General features: G+C 40.8%; 2 protein-coding genes across 6 annotated transcripts; both read left to right on the top strand.

Annotated features, from left to right (window-relative positions):
• The first annotated feature begins 551 nt into the window (after positions 1-551).
• LOC112558623 (glutaredoxin domain-containing cysteine-rich protein CG31559-like) lies at positions 552-15,099 on the top strand. 5 transcript variants are annotated; one of them, XM_025229188.1, is made up of 6 exons: positions 552-844; positions 5,345-5,696; positions 6,009-7,075; positions 11,870-12,103; positions 12,315-12,380; positions 12,910-15,099. In XM_025229188.1, exons 3-6 carry the CDS (start codon positions 6,791-6,793, stop codon positions 13,093-13,095), a joined length of 771 nt encoding a protein of 256 aa, XP_025084973.1. In that variant the 5' UTR covers positions 552-844; positions 5,345-5,696; positions 6,009-6,790; the 3' UTR covers positions 13,096-15,099. The 5 variants fall into 5 exon arrangements, with proteins under 5 accessions (XP_025084973.1, XP_025084972.1, XP_025084969.1 ...); XM_025229187.1 differs by having other exon boundaries at positions 5,345-5,810; XM_025229184.1 differs by having other exon boundaries at positions 5,345-7,075.
• A 422-nt stretch (positions 15,100-15,521) lies between these two features.
• LOC112559554 (cysteine and glycine-rich protein 1-like) lies at positions 15,522-19,954 on the top strand. Its single transcript, XM_025230885.1, is given in 7 exon segments — positions 15,522-15,563; positions 16,257-16,317; positions 16,616-16,790; positions 18,128-18,155; positions 18,158-18,241; positions 18,562-18,655; positions 19,170-19,954. Coding segments are annotated over 7 exon segments (558 nt in total). The 3' UTR covers positions 19,244-19,954.
• Positions 19,955-20,434: the final 480 nt, after the last annotated feature.

Genomic DNA, 20,434 nt, shown 5'->3' with positions numbered 1-20,434 from the left:
GTACCGTGCTCCAGCTATTGTCTCCTTGTCCGTGTAGTCTTTAACTATATATGTCCTGTTGATCATCATCGAGGACAGCCACCTGAACGAAGTGAACAGTCAGTTTTGTTTGTCTGATGTTTCCTTCGGTTTAGCATAAGCACGTTGAGCTTACCTCACCACGGAGGAATGGGCTCTACATATTTTATTATTATTATATAAAGAACACACGCAAGAGAAGTAAATATTTAAGTCGCTAATAAAATTACAAGTAGATTTGGGGAAAAAAACAAAGACCTTCCCTCAGTCTGTTAGGCGAAGGGACACTGCTTTCGCGTGTAGGATTTTCAGCTACTGTCACAACTAAATATTTTTTCTTTTTACATTATTCTTTGCGTTTAAGATGACAACTGCCCCAGTAACATATAACCCGCACTCTCACTTCCACAAAAAGTAGGAACATATTTAAGGATGCATCGCCAGCACACACTTCCTCCTTTAAAAAACAAGAAAGTCAGTCAATATGCTAACTCGGAGTACTTAAGATACAAGAAAGGGGACAAGGAGAGGCGGACAGGGACGGGAAGAGATCTTGAACTCTTGTAAAGTGCAACAGATATGTCTAACTCCGACAGTTACCTTAAACAACACAGCCACACATAATCATAAATCAGTTTAACGGGTGCTGTCTCTGTGCAAAATACACCTTTATGGAGGCAGTAAAACCCTGGGTGTTACCTGTGTGTCATTTTATTCACCCCACAGAGAGATAATGGGGTCAGACACTACACGACATTGAGTGAGTGCTCAGTGCAGCAGGGGGTGTGCTGTGCCACGGCCCGACATCCGTCTGCGGTGATACTCGGTATGTTGTTTAATAATTTTTCTTTCTTTTTTTTTTTTTAGCCCCCCTAAGCAATTATTACTTTTTCCCATCAGCCAAAAAATGTGTATGTAATGTTATCTACCGTATTTGCTAAGTCATTTTCACAAAAGAACCGATATAGCACTCAGTCGCACTCGACACGAAGGAGTAGATAAGGAGATAACGAACAAGGAAGTATACAGAACTTCCTTGACTTTGGTACGTACACCTGTCACGCAGTGCTTCAACCCACCTGTGCAAAAGAGAATCGAGGACTAGGTGTTATTGTGTTCATGTGTGCGAGCACATTAAACACGAGCTATTTTCCAACACTTTTATAGATTGTTTATGTTGTCTTTTAGCAACTATAGTTGTATTTTTTAATACACTTTTAAAAGTTAAAATAGACGTTTATGTTCTTTCTTGGCTGTAAATATCTTAGCCTCTCTACATCTGTGTGGTTTTAAAAAGTTTTAAACTTTTTCATGCGACTCTTCTACGATTTAAACTTTAGCATTTTTCGTCCTTTTATTAGCTGCCAAATAGCAACTGTAAGTTGTTAAAAATTAACAGATTCTTTCGTTGTCAAATCTGCTCAGAGTACATGTGAATGGGAATTTTCTTCAAACCATGAAAAATATGTATGCCAAGGCAAAATCTTGTGCTAGGATATACAAGTGTCGTTCACAATATTTTACAAATTCATGTGGGGTACCGGAAGGGGAAATCCATCGCCTTTGCTTTTTTTTTTAAAGTTATTTGAAGTCAATTTGCTCCAGAATATAGAAAGTTTGCAAAATGAGAGAAGCTAATGCTTTAAAAATGGCTAATGATAATGTAGAATGCTTTTTCCAAATATTCTAACTAGACCGTTATAGAATTCCAAACAAAGGAACCTGAGAAGACAAATGACAATTTCTCCATCTGATGCGTGGCAATGCAAGCAGACCTAAGATCTGTTGGGGCCAAGCCGTGAAGACAATGGTAGTCAACGGATGTAGTCAATGCCAGCTCAGACTAACAGCCAGTGAAGTAATGGATGCATCATAATCTGCCTTTTCACCTACGAGCACATTAATCTGAGCCCTTTGACGGTTAGAGAGAACAGAATTGCAGTAATCCAGCCTCGACAACACAGAAGGTAAAACTGACAGGAAGGGTCGGATGTGCCTGATCCTACAAGGCTCAAGAGGAAGGGATTTACAGGTTGCGGTCATGCGAGATAATAAGGGGCGATGATAACACCAAGATTCCGGATGGCCCGGTGACAGAGAGGAGGGAGAGAGAGAACGTTAATTCGAGAGAAAGTAAAATACAGGATGGCACACATTTCATATTATTTTTAGAAGCTGTTGCAAGGATCTCAGGGTTGTCATCATTTATTTTCGATGTGTTGATAGACATTCAGGCTGTTACTGAGTCTACTGTGTATTGTGTGGCGATGCAGACCTGCTGAAACGTGAAAGCGAGGCCAGACACTAGCATCTGTGCATCATCAGCAGACATGTGAGACTGAAGGCCCAAATTATTGGTTGTATACTGTGAATGAAAGAGGTCCAAGAGCAAAGCCTTGAGGCAACCCCGGACCGTAAAGGTGCAGGCTAAAATGTAAATACAAATTTCTGAGAGTGGAGGCGATCAGTCAGGTAGGACCTGAACTAGTTAAAAACAACCCCAGAGAAACTGAAAGTAGTGTGCAGATATTTATCTTTTTCTTTCAATATTGAAGTAATCTCTAGTAATTTAAACTCGAACATAGTTAAACTGACCTCTGATGGCGCAGGCTTTGTGTTGATGTGATTTTGGTGTTGTGCACAACCGCTCAGTCTAAACTTAACACACGGTAACACAATCCTTGCATCATAATGAAGTAATATTTTTCATTGCAGAAAGAGACCTTATACATTCTGTATTTCTCATGCAGAAAACAATTTTTCAATAACTTCGTGAAATAAAAATCGTCTGATCTTATTTTAAACCATTTGGGAGAATGTTGTAGATTCCCTCTGCTGGGACCAGGTCCATGATTGTACAAAGCTATTTAATAAATTTCTTATTACAGTAACATATTCTGAGTGGACTCTATTGCTCATTTACGAGCAAAATGTCAGTCACATTCAAGACTTTAAAGCTGTTTTAAGAGGCGGTAATTTCACCCTCGCTTGTGTGTTTATTGTGTACTCTTTAGGAGAAGTGGTGTGAAAAAAAAATTACTATAGCCCAATCTATTGTCTAAAAATAGCCTGATTTATAGCCTACCTGTAGGCGGATCTACCTGATCACGAATTCTCGTCAGAAGTAGCCACTGCAATTTGCATAAATTCTAGACATAGTACTTGGAGAAATTACACCAGACCTGGGCAAAGGCCGGCCCGCTTCCTGTCTCTGACCGGCCCGCCCGATGGCCCGCCCGCCAGTATATATACTACATATACAGTATTGGGTAAAACTGAGTTAACTGTATTAGTCCGGCCTTCTAAAAACATCCCAATTTCTCATGCGGCCCCTTGGGAAAATTAATTGCCCACCCCTGAATTACACGAACTAATTCAAAACAAACGGACTACCTGTCACAGATTGAACGATCAGAACATACCACCGCTCACAGCAAATGGTATTATTCACTTAATAAGCAAGGAGTGAAAACAACACATCGACTTCTAGTCATCTTTAACGTGGAACATTGAGTTGTAACAAACAATATGGACCACATGTCATTTTGAAGTGTCTAGGGTTGATTCTTCATGATCCCAACGGGTGAAATATAAACGATTAAGTGGATTTACATGACATGCAATAATGAGCCAGTCCTGTTATCTGAGAGAAAGTAAATTCAAGTAGATATCTTGATACCCTGTCGATAACTCAGTTTCCCTGAGTGCACACCGCATGTTTGGAATGCTTGATCTTTAATTTATTGAAGGAAAGCCAGGAAGATTTTGTTTCACCTCAGTTCATGTAAACAAGGAGAGAAAGATTAATCTTCTACTACTGCCTGTATTCTGACATGTGCACATACTGAGCTCTACTCTCTGCGTGTTTCGACATGTTCGCATTTTGAACTTTGACACCTGTTACTCTATATTGTGTTGAGGCGTTTCGACCGTTTCAGAAAAAAGTTAAACCTTTGTGAGGAAAGCTTGCTGAAAAGCCAGTGAAACTTTAAAAGTCTTTGTAGCGCGACAAAATTTCGCTTAATGACTGGGCTTGGCTTAGTGTAAGATACTATTTCACTTAATGACTAGGTTTAGCTTAGTGCAAGATACTATTTCCAGGAATGTGAGTTAACTACCTCCCTTCCGTTCTTGAGAAACAAGTCTGCAAACATCGCCAAGTATAGACAAGGCTCAAAATCGTTTCGCTAGGTTTGTACAAAGATACGACTAATTAATATAATTAAAGCCCCAGCTCTCTTACTGAGGCTTCACAGAGTAAACATTTTCATGTGTAGTTATGAAGTCTGTGGTGTTGACTTCTTTTGTGGGTGAGTTAATTGTATCTGGTTAGAGGGCTCGAGGTGGGAGTAAAACATTTTGGTTCCAGACGTTCTTCGTGACAGGAAAATCCTTTAGGCAAGGGTTGGGGAAAGTAAAGTTCGGGTTATGCTGATATTTCCAAACAGTTTGATTACAGACGGGCACAAGGAAGGCCATGTCATCATGAGTTCAACTCTCGACAACACTGTTGTCATCATTTGCAGCCAGCCTCTTTTTTTGGCTTCCATATTTTTATCTCTATACCTAGTCTGTCCCCTCTGCCCAGGCATGACATTATTAGCATCCTAATATTTCTTAACTCTTCAGTTCCACTTATAAATTAAGACTACTAAAATCGCCATTGTTTTATTAGTAATGTTGCTCTTTTAAGCAATTAAAAAAAGATTTTGCGTGTAGAATACTTTTAAACTTCGATTGCTAAATAGATGTAATTTGTTTTATAATTAATTGTTCTTAATCTTTACACCTTGCACTTTTGTATTCATCAGATCTCTGCTAGCCTTCTGGATTAAGAATCTATTAAAATTTTGTCATGTCAGTATATTTTTTTCCTATACTAGTTCGTGTGGTCCGGTGGCACAACGGTTAGCGTCTTTCACAATACAGTGAGGATTAGCTGTCCTGGGTTCAGATTTCGTCTCAGGCAAGCTGTTCTATCTCTGCATGTGACCTGTTTACAGGGCTGGCTGCTTTGCCGTGATATAACTTTAGCTGCTGACCCGGCGTAAAACACCCATCTCACTCCCCCTCCGCTCCTTTCAATTCTTTCCAGTACTTTCACTTCAAGTATATATATAGACCTGTAACATTCGCTGCCTATTTGCGTATCCTGCTCATGTTTTACTTCAATACTTTTATATTTGATACACTTCTGCCTGTACAACTCAAAAGCGAAGGACAGGCGTAAGCTAAACTCCTATATCCGTTATAAGTAAGGGGATCGAGCTCGATGGGTTCTCGCTGACGTCAGTCACGTGTTCGTTTTTTTTTTTTTTTTTCTCAGGGCGCGCCTGAGCAGACGAGGACTGGGCGCTGGAAGCCACACCCGACGAGAAACTGCTTGTGTCAATCTGCTCGTGTCGCTTATCTGCCGCCGCAGGTAAACTGTGCAAGATTTTTGTATCCCTAGTGTCACCGTGTGGTTCACACCGTCCCAGCTTCATACCTGTAGAGCTGTGGGGAGGTCTGCTACTTCAATGGCACCTGCGGCTGTTGCAGACGACATTTTGTCAGCGCCGTCACGTTGTGGGCGGGGATAACAGGAATACTGAGAGTAAACAGGAACGAGGACCTAGGTGTGGACTGCACTTGTAACCTTGTATCCAGTCATCGATATTTCTTCTAGCGATCCCCTGGTGAGACCTGACCATCTGCAAATGTGACGAATGATTGTATCGATCACCTGTACGATCGACTTGCCAGTCCATAGTTTCTACAAAGCGAAGCCTGTGAATGGTATCGTTGGCGAAGTAATCATTATTACACACTGTACTTCAGTAATTCAAACTATTTTTGTATCTGAGGTTTACATACTTGTGAATCGCCAGCCTTACTGTATATGTTATTGAACTGGATAAATCCTACCCAATGATACAGCTTAAGTGAAGGCAAAACTCATTATAGCTGTATTTCCCCGTGATTTGCTGAAGTTGATTGTTTTGATTCAGCCGAAGCTGTCGTCTGCTCCTGTTTGCCTCCTGTCGGCTGTCGGAAACCGCTCCGCCAAGCGTGAGTGGTGTCACCAAGCTCTGGACCTGTCCTTAAAGCTCAAGCAAACACCACTTCGAGTCTGACATGAAGCCCACAGCCACGCAAAGAATACCCGACAAAGGGGTTAAAATAAAAACCAACACTTCAGCATCTTCTTCATCGCCTGGCTATTCCACAACTATAACCATTGTCTCTGACAGATTAAAATCATTGTCGGTGACCTCTCCATCCGAATTTTCGACTGTCACTGACCACTCCAACATGCAGCGTAAGTCTTACAATGCGGACACTGGAGTGTCTTTGATGTCCTCGCCATCTCCGAATGCAGCGAGCTATTATGGCACCAATCAAGAAATTGCTGCGGGTCTCAACGGACATGGAAAACTAGGCATAAAAGACAACAGCCTGGAGGAATTTATTGCCTCTCTACCAACGCTCCCACCTGAAGATTATTCTGGTTCAAATAACAGAGTTCCGTTGCCTCGCAGCAGCATTTCGTTGCTCGATTCCCATGATTCCGAGCCGTACCCGATGCTTTGTGATTCATCAGTTAGATACAGCTCGCCACCCTCAGCGCAGACCTCGCAGACAGGGTCATGAAGCAAAGTACAGTTCGCGCACCTTCTGCAGTGCCAGTGACAACAGAAGCGTGTCGAGGGGAGCAGGCCTGGACTCAAGTACCTGGAACTCACAGTCTTACCTGTACACGTGACGACATCGCAGACGACAGGCCGTCCTCATGCAGGAAAACGCTCGTCGCACCATCTCTATGGCCAGCATCTCGGAAGACGAATCGCTTCTGGCGATGACGGCTTCAAACAACATGCCGGAGATGTTCCACATCCACATTAAAGACACATGCAATGTCGGCAGTGGGGACAGTACATTCGTGGGGCTGCGGGACATTCGTGACACGAGGAATCTGGAGGAGCAGCAGATCGTCAGCGCCAAGGGCACAGTTCGAGGCTTTCGGAACAGAGTACGAGCCGGCATCACAACATACGTCGCTTCCGGAACATTCAAGGTACGTGATGTGTGCAGAATCATAATTTAATAGCAAGACAGACGTATATGTCGACAGACGGACCAGATCATGATGACAATGACGGTGATGCTGATAGTTTATCTTTCAAATTTGAAGATATGAGTTTTTATTTGTATATGTCTTGCCAGATCTTAAAATGAGTTATCTTTAAAATACCCCGTGATTTTTCACCTAACTGCAGCCCTTAAGTTCTGAATTGTTTTTGGTATCGAAGGGTACAATGTTCCCTACTAAAGTCCGTATTTCAAACTGTACGCATGCGAGCTCGTGTGAGTGTGTTTGAAAGAGAGAGAAAGAGAAAGAGAAAGAAGAAAATGAAACGTGACAAGAAGCACACGTGCTTAATCGCTTATGTAGAAGTGGTTTATGTATTTAATTCTCTCTTTAAAACACATACGCGCGCGCACGAACATAAAGGGGGGGGGGCGGAGGAGAGAGAGAGTCTATAAAGAAAAGGCAACAATATGGGCTCGAGCTCCCAGTAGATTACTAAGTGGGGTGTGACGTACACACACCAGGAACCAGAGTTAAAGGGACACAACTTGTATATGTGTGTGTGTATATAGTAGAAAAGTGAGAATATCTGGTCAAAGGTATGTATACACGAACTGATGCAGTGAAGAGACTGGCACCGGAACAGGCAAGCTGACGATCGCATGAACACAACGATTCCTCGTGTCGCGCGCACTGGGTTTTTTCTTTCTCTTTTTAGGGCTGTGTGGTTAGATAAAGAACAGTGAATACGCCTAGATGGCAGTCAACTTATATATATCGAGAGATCTACACAAGGCCGCCAAGTCCAGGAGTAGACAAAGTTTTTTTTTTTTCATTTCGCGGTCCGGTCTCAAAGTTCTAGCCATGAGCCATGACTCACATTAATTGACCAAAGGCGTCGGGGCGTAGCTTGCCCACCCCTGGCCTAGAGCCAGCATGTGCCTGAGGGCAGAGGAGTGAGACTACCCATCACAACCAGTACATTCTCCATCCCAGCAGTGACCAGCACAGTTCTAGTTAGAGAAACAGCAAGCAGCCCCCAGCGCAACTACCCCTTACCTAACCCGAAAATAGAATTGTTTTCATCTTTTGTGTGCTTTAATATGCAGACATAAAATTCATCTTACCCTGGATGTAACCAGTGCTCTTTCTTCGATCTTTCACGAAGTACAAGAGAAAGGCATCATTCCTCTGTACACACAGTGACTGCCAAGCTACACGCTGCTATTGATTGCCTTTGCGTGCTTTCGCTTTCGCAATGTGGAGGTCAAGGGTCATGAGGCTGGCAACCCGCTTATGAACATCCCGAGATGAGCGCAAGATGTCGGAGAGAACCTCGTGTGAAAAATGTAGTCACTTCCAGCACGTGTCTGGCTATTCCACTGTTGACCATGCTCTGGCAGGGAGGACATCTCTCAGCTGATGTTGCTAAGAATGACTAAAATTAATGTCTAATGACATTTTTTTCCGAGTGAGGGGAACTGGACAGCGGGGGTGGTGTGGTCTGAAAGAGTAAAGTCCTTTTTATTCAGTTGTAAATATGTGTAACTGCAGGGACTTTCACATGAACTGCATATTATTAATCAGCTCAACCAAAAACCCAATAATAATTGTAATTGTAATAATTGTAAGTGCCTTTAATAATGAACTAGTTTAAAACAATGTGTTCTAACTTATTTCAATGTGTGTGCTCGATATATTCGTAAAAATGTAATAAAAGTATTATTTATTTATTGCTGTATACATATAAATGGCTTGACAAATATTACTTTTCTCCAAGCTTGTCAAAGGCGTACATTGGAGCTTTCACTAAAAGCATTTGATTTACTCTTCACGGTGACATTTAAGTGTTTCCACGTGCATACCCATGATGTAATCTTGGAATCTAGCTGATTAAACACGGGTCATTCATCTGAAATCCCGACATGAAATTTCAGTGGCTTAATACAGTTAAGCTTCTTGTCGACACGAAAGTTTTCTCTCTCTCTGTATTGCCTGCAAGCACAATTTCAAGCTCTTAGGCATGTACCATAGAGAAAGCAGATAATACTGATTGCTGCCTTTATCGCTGTGACAATTTATGACACATCAGTGACCTTTCCCCCTCACCTCTTTACGTGTATGTAGGCAACTGAGAGGCCAACAACCCAAGCCATCAACTCTGGCTTTGGCCAGCACCGAGTGTGCTCTGTGTGTCCGCTGAATATTTGACGAAAACTCTCATCGGTCGTAAGTGTCTGGGCCGACTGTACCAACCACCGAGAACCACCATCATGTCCTTCCTTAGTAAGAGTTTGTTGAGCTGGCCATTAAAGTTTACCACTTGTTGTCTTCTTGAATTGATGTCAAGCGCAGACTTGTACAATCGTAATATTGCCAGGGCATAGTTGCAGATAGAAAAGGACAATCATTGATGAGGCTCCATCACCACTTTTCTCGGCAATCCAGTACTATATATTGCTGCTTCGTTTCTTCCGCGTTGTAGTAAATCTTGAGGCTTTGTCTGTTGTTGTTTCCCCGAAGCCTGGCTATGTGACCTTCGCTAGTCCAATGACCCCACTCACCCCAGTAGAACTGTTTCAACCCAAGTATGTTTTCACCTTACCCCACAAGGACATCCACAATTGTCAGTGCTCCAGCTTAGAAGCTTCCCAGGAGATATGAAGAGGTCAGAATTTATATAGAGGTCAAGTAGTTATCGTCACGTAGCAGACACTCTTAAAGAAGTAATAAAAACTTTTATAAAGTTTTTTTTTATCCTCAGGAGTATCTACGCTGGGGTTACGTATGTATAGATCACTTAAAATATTTACAACACGAAATTTGATACATTTACAATAATGTCAACTATATTGTTTAATGTAACATTCATTGACATGCTTCGAGCAGAAGAGCATCAATTTTTCTGAGCTATGTGTAGGTTAGGTATTCAAACAGCACATGATGTTTGCTTTTCATTGTTTGGTCACATGTAGGGCACAGCCAGTATAGTCAGTTGGCGATAGAGGAAACGGATTAAAAGTTTCAGTCTCGTGACTAAGGCTCACAACCAGCTTTCTTGCTAAATATTATATTTCGATATCTTATAAAATATATCTTAGTTAATGAAGACTGCTTTGATGGATTTCAAATCAGCATATCTCACAATTTGCTCACAAACATGTTCACGTGACCCTTCTCCACTACGTAAATAAAACTAACCTTTTACTCTCTCTTTCTTCATTCCATAGAAGAGTATTTTACTTAAATGGTCAGCAAAATTAATGATACTGGATTTAGTCTTTCTCAGCTTTCAGTTCAAAATTCAGTCATTTGCTGGCAGCAAGGAATCCTTTTAATACATTTTGTTTCGATCAGAACTCCTCTTTAAAAAATACACTATGTGGACACTTGTTTTTTTAAATCAGACAAATGTTTAGTTTGAGTGTCCGTTGAACACTCAGCATATCTTCATGCAGACTTGGCTTGGGAAAAACATCTCAGCAGTTTTAACACGGCTGTCCAGGGCAGGGCACAGCGTTCAAAACCACTCCACCCAGTCTGATCATCCTCAGCTCAAAGAGGAGATGTCTGGAGTGTCTGGCGGTGCGCATCGTGTAAAGAACAAGCAAAGCTGTCGCCGACCTTCTAATGTCTTGGTCAAATTGATCTCACTCTTGTGTACATGTTTGTCAAGGAGGTGTAGGGACCAGTGCAAAGCTGATTGTACTTGGGGTTTTGAAGGTGAATATTTAACTGCCCCGCGTCATGCATCCTTGTATTGATTCCTGTATCTTCTCCTCCTTAACCTCCAGACAAGCAACATGCCAACTAATTGTTTCCTCAAATGGTCAGACCGGGGAGGGGTTAATGTTTTGTAAGCAGATTGGAGTCAGACAAATTTCAGGGAAAGGTGGGTAATAGTACAATAGGTAAATTTAGCTTCAGACTGTTTATATTTGGAAGCTGTACTATATCGGAAGCAGATACAGAAAAAGATGTATGTATGAAGAAATTACTTTACTACAACTTTGACGTAAAAGGTATCTGAACTGCGGTCAACTCTTACTGGACTGAAGCTTACTAATATTCTTTTTAAAGTTTGTTTCCACTAATACACTTGAGGAGGTTTGATCGTTAGCAACCGGGTTGGGATGTTCGCGCATGCGTAAAACAGGTTAGCGCCAAGACGTTGTGGAAAACGTACTCACATCCATCTACAGACCACTGTAATCACATGAAAGTGTTGTGAACAATATGTCGATTTGATGGGTAATGATCACAGAGCTCGACTGTTGACTTCCCTTTGGTACTTAATGTTGATATAAGCTAAGGTCAAAATCAGGAAAGATGTCTTCAAAAAAAGGTTAGGAAAAAAAAAAATAAGCAACTCGACATATTGAAGACGTTCCTGAAATCAGTTCTTTCTCGAATTATCTTCCTTGACATATGGGGCGTCTCAGACTTCTCTGTGTTAAACATAAAAATGACAAGTACACTCGATTTAGAGAACGTCTGTTTGTGTGTTTGTGAGAGAGAGAGAGAGAGCACTATAACGTACAAAAACAAACAAACAAACAAACAACAAACAAACAAACAAACAAGCCTCAACGTTTATTACATGCGTACACACACACTCATTAAGTACAGGCAGAGCCGTACCAACATATACATCTCAACGCATTCAGCAAATGCATGAACCAAAAATAAACAGTTGTACATACAGATATTGTAAACAAAGATAAGAGTTGCTATAATGTTGGACTCAAAATGTACTTAACAATGTTTCACGTTCAACAGAATCACCATTTGTCGGAGAAGGGAAGCATCATCGTCTACACAACCAGTATGACAGTCGTGCGGGAGACGCACGATCGCTGTCGGACGGCCCGCAACATTCTTCTGACCCACATGGTGAGATTTGAAGAGAGAGACCTGTACATGAGTCGCCAGCATCAACGAGAAGTCAGACAGCGGCTGGACACAGACACAGTAGAACTACCACAGATCTTTGTTGATGGTTTTCACATCGGGGTGAGTGTCGTGCTTACAAGAAGACTTACAGTTGTACGTACGTGCACGTGCTTAAGTGCCTTTGCTAATTTTCGCGTCGCCCTCGTTTATAAACGTTATGCCATGTGCTATGTAATTCATCAATAGTTCAGCAAGTAATGGGTTTACATTTTCTTGTGCTGGAACCTGTCACTCAAATAAATCAATTACAAAGCCCCCGCACTTATTTCAGGGAGCTCAGGAGCTGGAGAGGTTGAACGAGAGCGAGGAACTGAGAAAGATTTTTCACAGCTTTCCGGTAAGTCTAGCAAAACTGAAAAACCTTCTCAAACTTAAAATTATGTCTAGAGAAGTTTTATTCTTCATTGTCCAACATAATATCATTCGATACTATGTCAAATGTTGCCGCGTCACTCAGAATTTACTAACCCTGACAGTTTCTGTAACCAGTGAAGAACGAAGTTTCTCGAAGATGAAATTAATTACAAAGTTATCTAAAATCAACAAATCTGGAATAATGATTGGTTGGGTTGGCTACCTTATCTATTGAGCAAGACCTAACAGCTGTAGTTTTTTACTTTCTCTGCACAGAAAAACGCAAGAAACATAAAGCTTTGAGTCATAATTTAATGACCAGAACATAAATTGTTGAATATATTACAACCAGTTCCCTTTCTGTGGGAAAGGGGGCACATGGTATAACACAGATCTTTCGCCGAGGGCGCATCATAATCTAGCGCCGATGTTACGACATTCTTCGTAAACTTAAGCACGAAAAGTCGGATAGTCCTTATGAATTGTTAACTATATTTTTTTCTTATTCGCAGAAGATCCAAGCGTGCACAAACTGTGACAGTTGTGGCGGCTACCGCTTTGTGCCCTGCGGCGTCTGTCACGGCAGCAAGAAGTCCGTCCACCGCAACCACTTCACCGAGGAGTTCTGTGCACTTCGCTGCATGCACTGCAATGAGAGCGGCCTGCAACGATGTGACCGATGTCACGAACAACGGTGAATGATGTCACAAGAAGCGGAGAATGTCCAACAAAGTCGTGTGACATGAACCGCCACCAGTGACCCATCAGGACTGGGATGTGGTGTTACACATGATCAAAACCTGATTCCAATGTCTATAAGTGATAGTCCTGTATATTTATGAAGCATGTTCACTCAGCATGATATAAGCAAATCGTTTTACCAACCTCTAATATTTTATCGGAGATGTCTCCTTCCGATACCTTTTTCTTACCTTTGCTAAGTATGGCAGTGATCGGGTTAACGCAATAAAAGCTAGCACTGATTATTTTCTACACGTAACAAATAAACTACAGAATGTTCATTATATACCATTTTCATTGCATTCATAATCTGATAATAGCAGAAACCATAAGAAAAAACCAAAACTGAACTTTGTACTTGACATCATGTATCCTTCGACTTCTCTCCGCTGGTCATTTGTCTCCGAATCAAAATATTTTTGTCAAACAATGCGGTGTATACTTGCTTGGGTAACATCTTTTGGTCGGAATAAATAAATTCTACTTTTCCTAGCTTCTTGCTTGCTTTTTTGATGTTTCTCATTTTAACTATTTCCCGCCTCACGTGCTGACCACAATAGGACATGCACTATAGTATGTACTCCTTTTCGAGAATTCTCGCTTTCATTCGGTTGCTATGAAATCAGCTCAAAAGTAGGCGAGTTTAAGTTAAGGCTACATTCAGAGGGGCAAAATCGTGCTTAGATGCAACAGTCCGTCTTATTTTAAGAAGTCAATTTAGCAAAAAGAATGTATAGCTTGATTTTCGAAGACGTCAACAATTATTTAGGAAAAGATTGTTGACTTTCATGAAAACTTGCAGGATCAGTGCTAAATTATCTTACATGGCAACGAGAAAGGAATATAAAACCTTTTTTTCAGAAACTACAAAATATACTAGCACTTATGTACTTTGAAAGGCAGTATGTCTCATCCAAAATTATTTGGGGGGGGGGGCGCAAGTTTAGGTCTCTTCAGAGAAGAACTTGCAACTAACTTTTATATTGCATGAAACCTAACACACCTATTAAATAAAACAGATATTTAGTTCCTTTACGGTTTCAGTGGAGTCAAGTGTTACACGGATGATGGTTCAGAATTAATTAGCCTATTACTGTGGCAAAAGTAATTCTGATGGTCCAGTCACTGAAAGCAGAGGGGCCAGACAGGCTGATTGTGAAACTTTTTAAGCATTCTTCCACCATCGTTTCTCCTTTTTTCAATTATCTATTTGAATATGGAAAATATCCTGCACACATGGATTGAAGCCATTGTTCATCCCGAGAGTAGTGGTGCATATTTCTTTTAAATATTTGCAGTAACCTTAGTATAGTTATGTTTACCCGTTATGTCTTTTCCCATGCTCCATGCTGTTAAGCTGTTTTGTTTTGTAAATATCCTTAGGGTGCTGTGGTCTCTTAATGGTCACAGCTCACCTTTGTTTTTCCAACTTTTGGATTTGAAAGTGCAAGCCATGTTATCTTATGGTTCTGACATTTGAGTGTGGATAAGAGTATTCTTGAAAAAGTTCATTTGTTTGCTAAACATAAGTCTAAAAATTTAATTAATAATACTTTGGTCTATAATGAATGAAGCCATGTCTTGTACATCTACTTATACTTATGTTATATCTATTGGATACTGGCTCAAGATGCTACAGATGTCACATAAACGCTTACCAAGAAAAACCTATGAAGCACTACTCTAACTCAACTTACACTGTGATAACACATGACTACCTTGTACGAGTATGGTTACATTAAAAAAAAAGAATCAAGATTTTATGATGATTTTATTAATAACAAAAGTTAATTTAGTACTATCAATGTACATTATAATTGCAGTGAAGTTGGGCATTAGGATATCTTTTTACAGTAACCGTGTTTTTAAAACTAATAATTGATTTCCCCTCTCATCCCTCTTTCCCAGCATCAGTTATGGACACAAGCCTACCAAAATAAAGAAATTGTCATTGCCCAGTTTGTGATGCTTTTTTGTTTCTGTTGTAGCATGATGTCTTTTTTTACTTGTCATCTAGTAAAGATTATAGGCGCTTAAGTACAACAAATTTTATAATGAAAGTTTTTCTAGTGGAACTTTTGATTAGAAAGAAATTAAAAATTCATAAAGAATTAGTTTTACACCTACCTTAATCTGCACATTGAAAATAGGACACTTAAGGAAAAGCGTCTCATTTTCAAAGTTATAAAGCAGTGTTGAGACACCGTGGACGCTACTTTATGTTTCTTGACTCCAAAACATTTAGAACTGCTTTGTAACTAGAGTTCCAGAGACAAAACATTTTTGGGTTCTGAACACCACTTTATAACTTTGGAAACAAGACAATTATCCTTGAGTTTTCCGCATTGCCCCAGGGAAGCGACTTACCCTCGCTTCATACCTTATGCCCCTGGCAGGGCTGCTGAAAGCCAGTATGGGCCCCAGGGTAAATGGGCCCTTGCATTAATTTATTATTTTTCTAGTATATAAGGGTTTGCTTAAAAATTAAAATACTGGTAATAACAATATTTAGTAATGTAATATAAACAGTAAATGTTAGGAAACATGTACACAACTAGGATCTACAACACTAAAACATGAGATGGAACATTTTAGAGCTGCATATATGCAGGGATGGGCAAGCTACTTTTAATTTGTAGCCGGCTAGGCTACAGCTACTTTTTTTCAAAATGTAGCCGGCTACACTACAGCTACAATTTTCCAAAAAGTAGCCAGCTACTTTGGGCTACTTTTAAAATGTAGCCAGCTTCTTTTGGCTACTTTTAAAAGCGTGATGTTATAACAAGTTAGCTGTAGCAATATACACAAACATCAAACATACACACTAAACACTATTACTTGCTTTACAAAGTTTTTATTATAATAATGAAACGGAGAACTGCGATATACCGACAATTTTATTTAGTGAATCCATAAATGCTTTCATTCATTCCGTGCACCCTTCCTCCCCCGGCCTTTTTCACACAATAAGTACACATATTTTACGATTATATTAAACATTTCTGGATCTTTTTCCTCATCCTGTTTTAGTGACAAAAGAAATTATATACGTTTTCCGATAAACATTTGTTTTCTATAACTATTTGTTCCCTATTACTTAGAAATGAAAACTAAACAGATGCTTAAGTATCAGGTACCTGCTGCCGGCCAAAAATGGCACAAGTTCTGCTTCAAGTGCGGTAAGTGCGTCTCCACACAGCAACAAGTGAGGACGAAGTTGAGTACCTTTCAGTGCATCACATATACAGTCGTGTGCCTTTCACTGCAAAAATCTTTTCTTTGTTTCCTTGTATTTTTGTTTTTCTTTGATTTCATAAAAATGTGTTAAAATATGTCGACTTGAGAGTAGGCCATAATGAGATTATACAAAAATACAACTGCTAGTTCGCAACAGTTTTCATTACGAATTATCTTATGATATTGGTATCCTATGTTTTGATAAACGTGTCGTTAAAACTGTGAGTTGGTTTCTTTCAGGTTTGTGCAACAAGCTTCTAGAGAGCACCAACGTGGCGGAGCACGAGGGCGAGCTGTTCTGCAAGGTGTGCCACGGCCGTAAGTACGGTCCCAAGGGCTACGGCTTCGGCGGCGGTGCCGGCGCTCTGGGAATGGACAAGGGAGAGCGATTCGGCAACGTGGAGTGCGAAATGGAGTGAGTGTCATGTCCCTAGTGTGACATGATGTTACTGGTGTGACAGTTTGACAGTTTAACAGTGTGACAGCGCACTTCTTGTAAACTGTAGTGCAGTGTCTTGAGAAGACGCTCAGCTCCTAACAGTTTGGATCCATTGACATCACGGGGTTGCACTAAAACTTTTCGGTATCAGAAATAGGTAGAGGTGGGGTTTAAAAGTCAGACTCAGACAGGTCTGAAGTTTATCACAGTCAAACACATGCAGTGCTCATGCTTTAACAGTCAGACACACGCAGGGTCTATTTTGTTTTCAGTCAGGAGTAAACAAGACCGATGATGTTCTGTCGGATGCCTGCAGAGCCGATGTTTATCACAACAGACATGCAGGACATAATCTCGGTTAGAGTCGGACGTAGACAGAGCCAATGTCCTTTGGAGTCAGAAGCCTGTAGGGAGGATGTTTATTGTTCAGACGTAGACGGTATCGACATATATCAGAACCAGACATAGTGTATCAGTCAGACAATAGACAGAGCCCATGTTTATCAGTGTTCTTCAGGGTCAGATGCTTGCAGCGCGGATATTGATGTGTTACAAATATATGGTTATGTTTATCAGACAAACGTATAGGCAGACACAATGTGAAACATATGTGGAACCAGAGTTAGACATAGCTCATGGTTATCAGTCAGACTGGATCATACTTTAAAAGAGTCAGGCGCTTGCAGGATTAATTGTTATCGATAGTTTGTGTGGTTGTTTTTTTTTTACATGGGTTTTTTAAATGTTAGATAATGTGTGTGGTTTCTTGATATGATTTTGTAATCTTAGACAATCTGTCTTGTTTTTTCACGTGGACTTTGTAATGTAAGGTTTCTTCATATGGTCTTTTGTAATGTGTGGTTTCTTTACATCGGTTTCAGTTAATTTTCCTTGAGGAAGGTGCGTTACTCTAGATTACGATTTTAAACAAAGTTGGGGCCACAGGTGACAACAAAATCATAACGAGTACTCAGACATCCTATAATAAATATTGTCCCTCTTGCACCTTGGCCCGTAATGCATCCGCTGGGCCATGATGATAGAGGACTCGAGCTGTGCTGGAGAACTTACACATACAGATCATTTAATGGGTATACATGTACACAAATAAAGAAAACAACATGAGCGCGAAGAGATTTTTCTATTTATACACAAAATATAATGTTTTTTGGTCTCGGTGTCTACAGTAACATAGCGAATGAAATCGCACACTGGTTGCTAGCTAACACGCAGGCTGAGACCCTTCATTGTTTTTCTGTCTGTAACCTTCTGGAGATTCTCCCTGTGTCATTGTGTGATGCCGTGTCTTGCAGCACCAAGCCCAGGGAGCAGGTGGTTGGTGCGGGCGCCAGCAGCAGCACGGGCCCAAGTGTCCTCGCTGCGGCAAGACTGTGTACGACGCCGAGCGCGCCATCGGCAGCACTGTGGTACGTCCTCGCTCTCCCCCTCACACCTGACACTTCTCGTGGATCAAATACTTTAATAACAGGTGGTCGGGTTTGACTTCGCCTACACACCGTTCCCTATAGAGTGTCTGACTAGCAGGTCGAGTTGGTGACGTGCCTTTCCGCACTTTGCAGCTAAACTTTCTCAAGAACACGCTGTAGGCGTTATGTAAACCCATTCTTATCATGTTAATATAACGTTTTGATGTAAGCATGTTCTAAAGCTGGTGACATTACTGTCCTATTGCCATAATCTTCTGTAAGCTGTGACAGTTACATGTCTCCTCTTTGTTTCCTTGCAGCCATGGCACAAGAGCTGCTTCAACTGCAAAAACTGCCACAAGTCCCTGGACTCCACCACCATGGCCGCACACGAGAATGAGGTGTACTGCAAAAGTGAGTTGTTAATATATTCAGTATCTGAGGTCACTCGAGGGCAGGATGTGAGGTTACTGGGGCATAGGATACAGGGTAACCTCAGTGTAGGACATGAGATCACCAGCGAAGGATGTAAAGAAGTCTTAGAATCTCCTCATCCTCAGACCTCAGAATATAACATACACGATGCTATGCCAAGATTTTATGTTTCTGTATTTGAGGCTTGTTTTATTTATTCGAGAACAAACCTGAAGACAAGGAAGAAAAGATATGTGAAATTTTCAATAAAAAAATACTAAAAGAAAAATTTAAGGTGCTAGAACAAGAAGAAAGCCCACAATCAGACAATTGCAAAGACAGTCATGGGTCATCTCTAGGAAACCATCATTACTGTTGACGAACATTATTACATTAGTACCGTGACTAAATTGATAGCAAATTAAAGACTGATATTTTAATGGCATTTATTTTATGTTTCCATGGCATACATATTGAAAAATAATGTCTATGGGTTAAAATGTTGATTTTACAGCTTGCTATGGCAAAAACTTCGGACCAAAAGGATTCGGTTTCGGCCAGGGGGCTGGGACCCTGAGCATGGGCTGAGCCAAGTCATGTCGTCAGATGTCGTGAGATGTCAGACACGGTCTGTTGACTGTGGCAGTGTCTTGCGTCCACAATATGCTAATGCACCTCCTCTCGCTTCGTATCTGCGCCACAGTGTCGTACGATCATGTGTACAGTAAATAAGTCTGTTTACGAGGCCATCGCCACGTGTGAGTATTTCGTAGCTGGTATATCAACACCCGCTTCAAGTTATCATGGTATGGAAAAATAATGAAAATAAAAAGTAATTTGTTCTGTGTGTACATTTTCGTCTATAAAATTCTCAACCATAAGCTATGAGGGGGAGATAAATACTTGTACCGTGTATTTCGAGTATACTGCACACTTACACAAGGGAGACTTTCATTCTTTCTTTTCTACATATTGTGACAAAAATATCCTCGCCATCATATTGTTTGATTAACAATAATAGTTTCCAGTCATAATCTTTCATTAGACTTTGACTTTCCTTCCATTGATGCCATCCGTGTTTGTAGTCATCCATGTAGAGAACTTACATTCTGAGGCCATAATTGTTTCCAAATCCCAGGCAAATCACATGCATGCAACCTTTTGTTATCTTCCATTTTTTCACTGTTGAAAACCTTCCTATGTTAGATGCTGCAGATGCCTATAACATCCCGGTTATCTTAACGTATTTCCACGGTTTGTGTAAACCCCCAATAAATATTTACCTGCCATCTGGCAACATGTCGTTTTGTCTTGATGAATATATGAAGTAAGCGAGGGAGGAGTGACAGAAGAAGTGATTGAATGAGAGACTGAAAGAAAATGAGAGGGAGAGAAGTACGAATGAGGTCGTACGGAATTTGCATGCGTTGTCTTTAAGTACACATGAAAATCATATCAGCTACGACATCGACTGGGTCCAGTCAATTCAATAACCTGTGGAGGTGAGAGCAGAAAATTTCCCATCAGCCAGCACGCACAGGAAGCAAACCTTACACACGAAGGACAGCTCTCCAGGCAAACGGCTTGGTATGATGGGAGGGATGCTGGCTTTATCGTGATGCCACAGGCTACGACTGTCTGGTTCTCCGCTAACCTTTGACACTTAGCATTTAGCACAGAAAAGTGCGAAAAATCGATTTGTAAGCACTTTTCAAGAGGCCATTAAAGTGATAATCCCTGCGTTTACTGGAAGATGCTGCACGCGGTAGGAAGCAATTT

This window comes from Pomacea canaliculata, linkage group LG3 (genome assembly GCF_003073045.1).
Source record: "Pomacea canaliculata isolate SZHN2017 linkage group LG3, ASM307304v1, whole genome shotgun sequence".
Lineage (NCBI taxonomy): Eukaryota > Metazoa > Mollusca > Gastropoda > Architaenioglossa > Ampullariidae > Pomacea > Pomacea canaliculata.
Note: the sequence above shows the minus strand (reverse complement) of the source record. Positions and strands in the feature narration are given on the sequence as shown.